The sequence below is a fragment of the Chrysochloris asiatica genome, unplaced genomic scaffold (genome assembly GCF_000296735.1).
Source record: "Chrysochloris asiatica unplaced genomic scaffold, ChrAsi1.0 scaffold00294, whole genome shotgun sequence".
Lineage (NCBI taxonomy): Eukaryota > Metazoa > Chordata > Mammalia > Afrosoricida > Chrysochloridae > Chrysochloris > Chrysochloris asiatica.
In genome coordinates, this window is record NW_006408812.1 from 3,347,782 (window position 1) to 3,359,230 (window position 11,449).

Consider the following 11,449-nt stretch of genomic DNA (forward strand, 5'->3'; position numbering starts at 1 on the left):
TTTTCCAAATAAACTGAGATTGACTAAAATATACAGTGTAATTCTCTAAGAGAATCATAATAAGAAAAGAAAGTGTAGAATCTCCAGATTTAGATATTATTAAGATCGGATCACTTTCAATAGCTGATATTCTTACAATAACTTAAACAAAAGCTAACAATATAACATGGTTCATTTAAAAAATACTGCTTATATAAATGAGCCCTGTTTGTACAGTGGACAAGTAATGAGCTATTAACCATAAAGTCAGCAGTTCAAACTTATCAGCTACTCCTTGGGAGGGACTCCACAAAGATTTACAATCTCAGAAACCCTACACAGGATTTTGTTTTGTTGTTGTTCTCGCCTCTCCCCGTGCTTACACAATCTTCACATTCAAATTACTTTTACAATAAAATAAAACAAAAAAAATTTAACTACATTTAACCTATCTTGGTTAAAGAAACCTCAGTTTTAATAAAAATCATTAAATTATATATGTATGCTTGATTCATTGGCTGCTTGCATTTTTAAATGAAGTAAGTATTCATACATTTTAAAGGTTTTTTAAATTCCTGAATCCTTAAGATTAAGCTTCAATAATTTTAAGAGCTTACTAAATATTTGCAAGTTGTTCTTAGTTGATATAATACCTTGTGGTTTTTGTTAAAGTCTACCTATTGTTTCATGTCTAGTTGGTTTTGACTCATAGCGACCCTATATAGGATTTTCCAAGTAGTCGCTGGTGAATTTGAACCACCGATCTTGCAGCTCAAACGACCCTGTGGTCCACTGAATCATCCCACAGCGCCACACCAGGACTCCAAAGTCTGAACGAGTAAATAATTTATTCTCATAGGGATTTAAAAATTCAGTGGCTATAAAAACAAAAATTACTTTTGCTATTTTTTTTGATAGTTTTTTGTAGGTACATATCCAACTTCACTGATTAACAAGGGAAGGGATAAATTATATAGTTTTATTACTATTATTATTTTTAATAACAAAATATATATGATCTTTTCCTTTTGATAATTTTGTTATCAAACTGTTCTAAATATCAGTCACATTCAAATTTCTACAGTAAGCAAATTCTACATGTTTGAATTCTATAAACAAATTCAAATATAAAACTTACATACATTTATTTGCGAATTTACACTGTTCATTTATAAAAACTCATTTACCTACATTGCCCAGGATAGCAAACCACTATTTGTACTGAACTCAAATAGTAAGTTTATTTTTAAGATACTTCAACTCTATTAAACTAAATAGTCAGTGATTTGTCAGAAATGGATGACTAGAACAAAGACGATAGTCGTTGTATTCACTTTTAAAAAGGGGGCAAGATGTTATAGGAGGTATAAACAGATAATTTATAATCTACAAAGTCATGTCAAGACTAAATTAAATTATGCCAATTAATTAGTAGGGGAAATATGCTTTCCACATGTTAAGTTGCTGAATATTTTTTAAAAGCATCTGGCACGTATACTTGTGGTAAAATTATATAATTTACTTTAACTATAAGATATTTGGGCAAGTAGTTACAGTGACTACACACTGGTGCAGATAATTACATTCCTTATTAAATAAATTAGAATCCTAACATGTCTGAGCAACAGAACCCTGTAATAACATAGGATACCATTAAAGTTTGAAAAGAAGAAGAAAAGAAATAAAAGAACAAGGAGAAAGCCCTTCAGCAAATATTTTCAGAAATAAATCACTCAAACAAAGCCAAACAAGTTTTGAAAAGGACCTGCTTTGACAGATGTTCTCTGGAAAAGCAGAAGCTTCAGGCAAAACGAAAGATTTTTTTTTTTTTAAATCTAAAAATACTAGTAATGCTGTTTCTATATTTTCAAATATTTTAATTTTCTTAAGAATGCTTTACAACCATTGTTCAGGAAGCCTACCCTACTGCCACTGCAAGACACTTATCAAGAGCACTAAATGTTCATAAAGATTTGACACAAGTATAAAATTAACTATAACAGCAAATCTGCATCATACTTTAAGGAATAAAACTTTCTTTAAAATTTGGTAAAGCACAAAGTCACTTCATCTTGTAAAGCTGTGAAAAATCATCCATATTTGCATTCACACCAGGGCCTATCACTATCAAATCACATATTCTAACAAAAGACAAAGGACAATTTAAAAGATAAAAGTTTTTATACTTCTCTGTATAATTAATACTTGATGACTGTTGACATTTATAAGGCTCAAAATACAAGTAACTTTGGATAAAACTTGTTTACAGGAAATCAAATCCCAGAGAGTGATCATGCAAATTGTACTTACCAGTCCTTATGCTTTCCCTCCACCTAATGCTTGATTTCTAGCTTCCCAATTAATAAGACTGCAGCCTGTTAAGACTCCATAAAATGGCCGCGTTGTTTAATCAAGAAAAACATGTTAGAGATTGAGCTGTCATTTTTAAAAGAAAAAGAAAATAAACAATTGCTTCTTTTGTGGTGAAGCAGAAAACACTTGGACTGGCATTTTGAATCATGGAGCTCTCCTGGACGTGGCTATTGCTCTTCAAGTAGCTGTAGTAAATTTCTGCCACATTCTTGCTTTCTGCATGGTATCTCAGCAGTAACAGATCAGAACAGGCTAGCAAACAACTGCTTCCTAAATGTAAGCTCTAATTTCTTCTTCTGCAGTGAAATGAACCAAGTTTCTATGCAAAAGAATGAGTGACAGTATTCCCAGCCAATCAGCTTGGGTTTTTTTCAGGAAAATCACCCCTTAATTCATTCAAAATTAGGTCATATGACACTATATGAAATACTATTGGCTTACAATGAGAGTAATGTTTGACTCTACTCAGGATAAGGCCACCCATCTATGCTTTCCTGGGCTGAAGACACCTTGACTATAAACGGTACTGTGAATTATATACACAGACACACAGGGGAAAAAAAAAAAAAAGAATGAAGACTTACCAGAGTTTCCCAACTATTAAAGGGCCGGAGTTCTGTTATCTTCTGAGCCTTTTTCTGAGAACACTGAGGAATCAAAGTAAGTTCACCAATTGATGCATCTTGAAGGAAGTGAAGAATTTTACCTTTATAGCCATCTTCCATCACTTCTTCACCACTACTATAGTCCTCATCAAGTGAACTACCGACATCAGAACCTGAATCATATTCAGAGTCTTCAATAACTCTCTTAGGATTAAGTACATTTTTTTTACGTTTCTTGTTAAACCCATTTTGTGGTTTCATGGAAAACTTCTGTTTCAGTTTTGTTTTAGCTGTATTTTTAGGATAATTTTGACTCTTTGATGAAACTTCTTTTCCATTTGGGACCTCACTTTGTGAAGCATAGTGCATATCTGCGTACAAAGAAAGACATAAAAATTAAAAAAAAAAAATAAATGTAAAGATCTAGATTTCAAATAAGATAAACAGATTTAAACAGTTGTATGTTTAAACACAGAGTCCAGCTACAACAATTTTATGTTTAAATACAGAATATAACTACCACTTATTGTTAAATCTTGATGCACTTTAAAGAGAAATACTGAAGTAGAATAAATACTGAAATAAGCAGAGATAATTAGTTTCAGAAGCAGGTAACATAACTTGTTTTTAAAATAAATATAAATTTACATTTTCTAAAAAGAGCCTGAGAACATAAATGGCAGCTGCTGTATACCCATAAGCTGTCTTAGGTACTGCTTAGTGGCCCCCACCCCTCATGTCACAACCACAGGGATACAACAAAATAATGGTCATTCTACTAGGAACTTATTAGTGAAAACTGTATCAATATTTCAGCCATCTACTGGACTCCTGGTATGGTGCTGTATGATAAGCACTGGACTACTAACCATAAGGTTGGTGGTTCAAGCCTACTAGCTGCTCCTTGAAAACTTATATATGGTCACTGTGAGTTGGAACCAACTCAAGAGCATTCAGTAACAATACAGTATAAGGACTTCCGGTGTGGCGCTGTAGGATAACCACTAGACTGGCTGGCTGGCTGTGTGCCGTGGAGTTGGTTCCGACTCACAGCAACCCTGTACAGGGTTTCTGAGGCTGACTACTAACTACAAAGTCAGCAGTTTAACCCCACCAGCCATTCCTCAAAAACCCTATACAGGTTCAACATGAGTCAGAACAGACTCAATGGAACTTAACAATATAACATAATTTTTCCATCACTACTTACATTATTCTAAATTCATCTTTATTTTAAAAGTATTTTGGGCAAGCACTAAATACTTATCACTGATGAAACTATGATGAATATGATGAAACCTATTTCTTTGAATTTCAAGATGCCACGACTGACGGCACAATATGTTATAAGCCAGTAAGAAAACAATTATCAATTATTCTATAACACATACTTTCTTACTAGTTACAATTTTTTTTTTTTTAAATAAAGCTCTTCTAGATTGAGCATGGAGTCCTGGTATGACACTGCAGGTTAATGCACTGGACTGCAAAGTCAGTTTGAACCACAAGGTCAACAGTTCAAGCTCACCAGCCACTTTTTGGAAACCCTATACAGGGTGGCTATGTGCTGGAACCAACACGATGGCACTTCTTAAGAACAAGACTGAGAATCCATTCTCATTTATATTTTTTCATGTATACATAAGAATTATAAGCAAATGAGCTAGAAAAGGCATCCCTCTGATTTCGTCATAGTAATAATCTATCTTTTCTTATTCAGTTTTTTTTTTTCTTTTTTTTTTTTTTTTTTTGAGAATTGGTGGCTTGTTTTTTTTGTGTGTGCAGAGTTTCATTCTCTGTCCCATCAAGAGTTTTGGTAGCACAATATTTCTTAAAAGGATGCAGTGGAAAAAATAAAAAGTCATTGCGCTATACTTTTAAACTGGCTTTGCATTTATGAAGAGTTAACCTACTGGTTTTTTTTCCTTAGGGCTGTTATCACTAAATATATGAAGGAACTTCTAAAAGACAGTAGAAAAATTCCATTTTTTAAGAACTTTTTGGAGCTCCCTAATATGTAATTCAACTCTTTATCAGTCTTCTTCTAGAATTTGACTCCTACAGTTAAAAGAGTATCCCAGTGTGAGGACAGGGACTTTCTTCCATAGAGATAATAGCTGTCTTACAGGCTTTTGATGCTAGTATTCTCCATATTTACAGAAACGTAGGGTAAGACAGCTACCTTACAGTGAACAAAGACACCAGCAATGTAAGATCCATTCTAATCAACAGCTGTTAAAATGTAAAAAAAATATCTTTACAGTATCTTCTTAAATCCCATTCTCTGATTACTGAAAAGGTTTTACTATTTTCTTATACACTACACTATAAAATATAATCAGAAGCACACATTTTGTAAAAAGACATACTAAAATTACCTTGGTCTTCTGCAAACACTTTTAATGATTCTAAAGCTTCTGTATACATCCATTCATGCTCCTTTAGTACTTCTCTTAGTTCCTAGAAATAAGCCATTGATCTTTTTGTCAAAAAACACAAATTAGAAACGCACAGAAAAGAAAATGTCAATGTTCTTTTAAAAAACAGTACCCATTTGACTTAGCTATGATGAACTCTACTAGAGGAAGACAAAGAAATCTGATAAAGGAAGCAAGTATAAATAGCTACAATTTGATGGTCTGACCTATACTTATGTATATGTTGTTGTTGTTATGTGCCGTGGAGTCGGTTCTGACTCATAGCAGGGTTTCCGAGGCTGTAAATCTTTACGGGAGCAGAATGCCTCATCTTTCTCCAGTGGAACAGCTGGTAGTTTCAAACTGCTGACCTTGCAGCTCGCAGCCCGATTCGTAACCACTACGCTACCAGAGCTCCTTACTTATGTATATAGTAGCTTAAAATACCAGCTGAGAAGGACGGACTCTTCACATCAAGGATCACACCTATACACTTGGCATACAGGGTTGCTAGGAACAGGCAACTTAAACTTAATACATTGGCTACCTAAAATGGAGGGGGTGGGGGAAGGCTATAAAGGCATGAAGTAGCTGACTTAATAGTTTTCAAGAGGGAGTTTAGTTTCAGAATGTGTGAGGGAATATAGAATCACCACCAAACCATTTTCCTCTTATCTAGATGGGTCTAGTCAAAGGAAATGGGGATAGGATTCTTTTGATTTAATAGTAACTGTTCTCGTGACTAATTGTGATGGTCACAACTGTAAAGGTGGAAGGTTTGTAACATAAAGTGGGGAGTAGTTAATCTTATATTCCAGGAACAGAGGACCCTGGCCAGAGAATCAGTGACACCAGAGATGGAGGCAGAGGTGATGGCATAGGAAGAATAGAGAACTGAAGACTGTAGACTCATGGAAAGAGAAAGGCTGTGTGCTGCCAACCCGGCAGCTAGCTTGCAGAATGTGCCCTTTAATTATTTAAAAGTGTTTTTGTGTACATCTATATGTATGTGTGTGTCTGTATACACACACACACACACACACACACATACATATAGATGTCCACACTGTGGCTATATTTAAAGAAAAAAAATGTCCTAAACACTAAAAGAATTCATGTGATTATTTGATATTTGCTTTATACATATTTTCTGTATATATACTTTGCCCCTGTAACTATAAAATGAGAAGCCCAGGTCACATAAAGGATTACATGTTGAGCTGCTAACCACAAGATCAGCAGTTCGAATCTACCAGCTGCTCTACTAGAGAAAAGATTAGACTTTCTGTTCCTGTAAACATTTATAATCTTAGAAACCCTACACAGGGTTACTATGAGTTAGAATAGACTCGACAGCATACTATGAACTATAAAATAGTCAGAAGGAAATTTTCTTGTTAATTTTTGCATATCTAAGTCCCTCTTCACAGTACTTAAATCATTAGAGGATCTAGAGATGTTTGCTCAATTAAAAACAAAGCTTCAGCTACATGTAGTTAGGCTTTACAAACTTCCAGTTTCAAAGCATGCAGTTTCAACATACATAAAGAACTAGCAAAACAAGATTTTGCATTCAACTCATTAGCGATTCACCAGATATACGACTTGTACTATACTTGAGTAAATCAACAAGTGTAAATGCAATTGAAATGTTAAACCAGTATGTGCCTCTCTATATAAATCCATGATTAAAAAGACCCCTTTAAGAACTAGTATACATGGCATAGATTCTCAGTGACACTGAAAATGTTCTTAAAATATGGGAAATAGAACAAAATAGTAAGACAACAAATGTAAATGTAAAAACTTAACTATCAGTATTTTATACCATTAAGTAGAACATACAACTCGAAAAATGTAAAATTAACACTAAAAACATACAAAAACATAAGGTTTTACATTGCTGATAAAATGATACTTTGTAATACATTTAATGCCCAGTGATCAAGTTTCATTATGACTACTCACCCGTTTATCAAAATTTGGAAATTCCTTTTGCAATTTCAATACAATACTTTCCTGCTTTTCCCAATTATTACTAGATTCTGCAGACTCATTTGACTCCTCTTCCTAATGGGAAAATAAAAGCAGGGGAGGCAGATAATTTACGAATTCATCTGTAACAATGTTCCTGAAGCAATACATTTGTATTCTGACTTGATTTCAAATTAATATTTGATCTCAAAGAATTAAGACTGATTATTTTTAATCATGTGAACAGACAGATCTACATCTTAAGGATAAAAAATATTGCTGGTTTTAGATTATTGATAGACTTTAATTACATACCCAGTAACTCAAACTTTATTCATAATGCTCAAAATGATTTACTTAATATTTTTCACTAAATGATACTTGTAAAACATAAATAGCCAGTTCAGACTCATTTCAAGTAATGTTATTGTTGTTAGGTACCATCAAGTTGGTACTGACTCACAGCAACCCTATGCACAGCAGAATGAAACACTGCCCAATCCTGGGCCAACCTCACTATTGTTGCCACGCTTGAGTCCATTGATGCTGCCACTTGGCCAATCCATCTCGTTGAGGGTCTTCCTCTTTTTCTCTGACCCTCCACCCTACCAAACATGATATCCTTCTCTAGGAACTAGTCCTCCCTCCTGACAATATGTCCGAAGTAGTAGAGACAAAGTTTGGCCATCTTGGCCTCCCAGGAGCACTCTGGCTGCACTTCTTCCAACACGGATCTGTTTGTTCTTTTGGCAACCCATTGCACTTTCAATATTCTCCTTTAACACCATAACTCAAATGCACCAATTCTTCCATGGTCTTCCTCATTTACTGTCCAGCTTTCTCATGCATATGAGGTTATTGAAGATACCATGGCTTGGGTCAGGCACACCTTAGTCCTCAAGCTAACATCTTTGCTCTTGAACACTTAAAAAAGTTCTTGTGCAGCAGATTTGTCTAATGCAATACATCATTTGATTTCTTGACTGCTGCTTCCGTGAGTGTTGATAGTTGATCCAAGAAGAAAAAAGTCCTTGGCAATTTCAATCTTTTCTCCGTTGATAAGAACATTGCTTATCGGTCCAATGGTAAGGATGTTTGTTTTCTTTACATTGAGATATAATCCATACCGAAGGCTGTGCTCTTTGTTATTAGGTGCCATCAAGTCAGTTCCAAATCACAGTGTCCCTATGCCTAACAGAATGAAGTAATAGCATCTCTGAAAGTATGGGTTTCTGTTGGGTGTTGCCACTGAGTTGGCTCCTAACTCATGGTGACCCCTTCACAACATAATGGAACCCTGCCCAGTTCTGTGCCAGCCCATGATCAATTACAGATCTGACTGCTGTGGTCTACAAGGTTTTCTTTCAGTTTTTTTTTTTAAATAATAGCCAGGCCTTTCTTCACAGTCTGTCTTAAGTCTGGAAGTTCTGACACCTGCTCAGCATCGTAACAACATGCAAGCTCCTGACAGATGAAGTAGTGGCTTCATTTGAGGCATACTGGCCAAGAGTTGAACCTGGGTGTCCCATATGGAAGGCAAAAATGCTACCGCAAATGCACTAATGCCCTCATTTGGAGGTGGAGCTAGAAATATTTAAAACAAATATTGCCTAATATGATTCCTTGTACATTCCTTTAGTACTTTGGTAAACACTGCACACAATGCTCAAAGATATGTTGCTGTTGGTGATAGTGGTTATGTGCCGTGGAGTTGGTTCTGACTCATAGCCATCCTGTATAGGGTTTCCAAGGCTGTAAATCTTTGCAGGAGCAGAAAGCCTCATCTTCTCCCATAAAACCACTGGTAGTTTCAAAATGGTAACCATGCGACTTGCAACCACTAAGCTACCAGAAGTCATTGCTAAGTCCTGGCAAATCAGTTCTGACTCATGGCAGTTTGGACACATAGCGACCCTGTATAGGATTTCCAAGGAGTAGCTGGTAGGTTTGAACTAACTATCTTGTAGTCCAGTGCTGATTTTACAGCACCACACAAGACTTACCTGAAGATTAATTCTTTAACAATATATAAAAATTGGCAAAATGTCTTAAGGATACTGGAAAAGTCTACTACCTCCAGTGGAAGCAGAAAATAAGGGAGGAATGCAAATAAAACCACATACTGAGTTTTTAATGTTAAATGTTTTCTTTAAATTCTCAATGTAGGAATTATTATTGGACTTACTATTAACCAATCCAAGGTTATATTATGAGTAAATAGCTAACACAGGATTCGAATTCTGTCATGACTTACTTAACTCCAAAACTCAAGTTCACTCTAGTATCCAGATAGGGTGAACAGATGGAGGGAAAAGGAACAGGTAAGAGGAACTTTTCTTCCTAAAAGAACAAACTATTGTGGCTTACAGTACTGTGCAGCTCACATTAGGGCAAAAAAATCATCAATATTATCTATGGGAAAGGGGGAATGAGATAAAAGAAGGGAAGGGCTGAAGCTATGTGCAACAAAGTTTAAAAAAAGAAAAAAGGGGCAGGGTAGATTTGGTAAGGAAGCACAGCAAAAGCCAGGTAAGAATAAAAGTTGTGTAAGAAACAAAATGAGTCCAGGTTTGGAACTGTAGATTAATGTGTCAGACTGCAAAGTCGTTTGAACTGCAAGGTTGGTGGTTCAAGCTTATTACCAGCTGCTCCTTGGAATCCCTATACAAGGTCGCTATGGGTCGGAATCGACTTGATGGCACTTGACAACAACAACAACATACAAGAAAGCATTATCCTTAGCTGACTGATTTTATGAAACAAAACAAAAAAACAACTGTAAAGCACCATGAGGGGTTAGCTAAGGCTGAAACTACTTGGGTAACACAACCTGGAAGAAAGATAAAATTACAAGTAGCAGTCAAGAAATCAAACGATGGTATTGCATTAGAAAAATCTGCTGCACAAGACCTTTTTAAAGTGTTGAAGAGCAAAGATGTCAGCTTGAGGACTAAGGTGCACCTGATCCAAGCCATGGTATTTTCAATAACCTCATATGCATATAAAAGCTGGACAGTGAGTAAGGAAGACGGTAGAAGAATTGATGCTTTCGAGTTACGGTGTTAGAGGAGAATACTGAAAGTGCCATGGGCTGCCAAAAGAACAAACAGATTCATTTTGGAAGAAGTGCAGCCAGAGTGCTCCTTGGAGGCCAAGATGGCCAAACTTAGTCTCTCCTACTTCAGACATACTGTCAGGAGGGACCAGTCACTAGAGAAGAATATCATGTTTGGTAAGGTAGAGGGTCAGAGAAAAAGAGGAAGACCCCCAATGAGATGGATTGGCCAAGTAGAAGCATCGATGGAATCAAGTGTGATAACAGTAGTGAGGTTGGGCAGTGTTTTGTTCAGCTGTGCATAAGGTCGCTATGAGTCAGTACCGACTCGATGGCACCTAACAACAACAACAACACTGTGTAGCAGAAGTTGAAGAAGGACTTAAGAATACAGGGGAAAGGCTCTAGTTTGTTAGGGAACTCGTTCATAATGTTGGAATTGGCTCCTTTTCCCTTTCAGGTTTTAGAATTACTGATAGTAAGTTCTTTATATGGCAAGAGAACATGAAAACCTTTTCTGGGTGTTCTGACCAATTCAGTAAGTTCTAAATGTATACTAGCAGAGAGTTTACAATGGCCTAATGGCACAGGAAAAGAACAAAAAAAAGCACCTTCAGAGATAAGACATGAAAATCTCAAAACAAGAACAGCAAAGTATAAAAGACAAAATATTTAAATACAAACTACAGAATAAGAGAAAATATTAACAAATCAAACACCTGGTAAGTCTAGTATCCTGAGTATAGAAACCACTCACAACTAGACAAGAAAAAGAAAAGGAACACCAAAAAATGGACAAAGGACTTATAGACATTTCTTCAAAGAAGATATACAAATGGGCAACAGACACATAAAAAGTTGTTCAGCATCATCAGTTGCTGTTGCGCGCTGTTGAGTCAGTTCCAACGGCTACCAACCCTGGATAAGGTTTCTCAGAGTGGCTGGTTGGTTTGAACTGGCAAGCTTGCGATTACCAGTCCAGTGGGGGAACAAAATTAAAAAGGATAATTTGTTGTTGTTGTTGTCAGGTGCCATCAAGTTGGAAC

The 11,449-nt window shown here is 35.8% G+C and overlaps 1 protein-coding gene across 2 annotated transcripts in view; it reads right to left on the reverse strand.

The window, feature by feature from the left end:
* The window catches only part of SMARCAD1 (SWI/SNF-related, matrix-associated actin-dependent regulator of chromatin, subfamily a, containing DEAD/H box 1), a 142,999-nt gene that overhangs the window by 64,740 nt on the left and 66,810 nt on the right, over positions 1-11,449 (reverse strand). The window contains exons 7-9 of one of the 2 annotated variants that reach the window (XM_006874700.1): positions 7,343-7,444; positions 5,336-5,417; positions 2,937-3,328 (exon numbers count right to left, since the gene is read on the reverse strand). In XM_006874700.1, the coding sequence (XP_006874762.1) occupies positions 2,937-3,328; positions 5,336-5,417; positions 7,343-7,444 (576 nt within the window). Of the gene's footprint in view, positions 1-2,289; positions 2,646-2,936; positions 3,329-5,335; positions 5,418-7,342; positions 7,445-11,449 lie in introns of those variants that run through there. The other variant, XM_006874701.1, reaches the window with a different exon arrangement.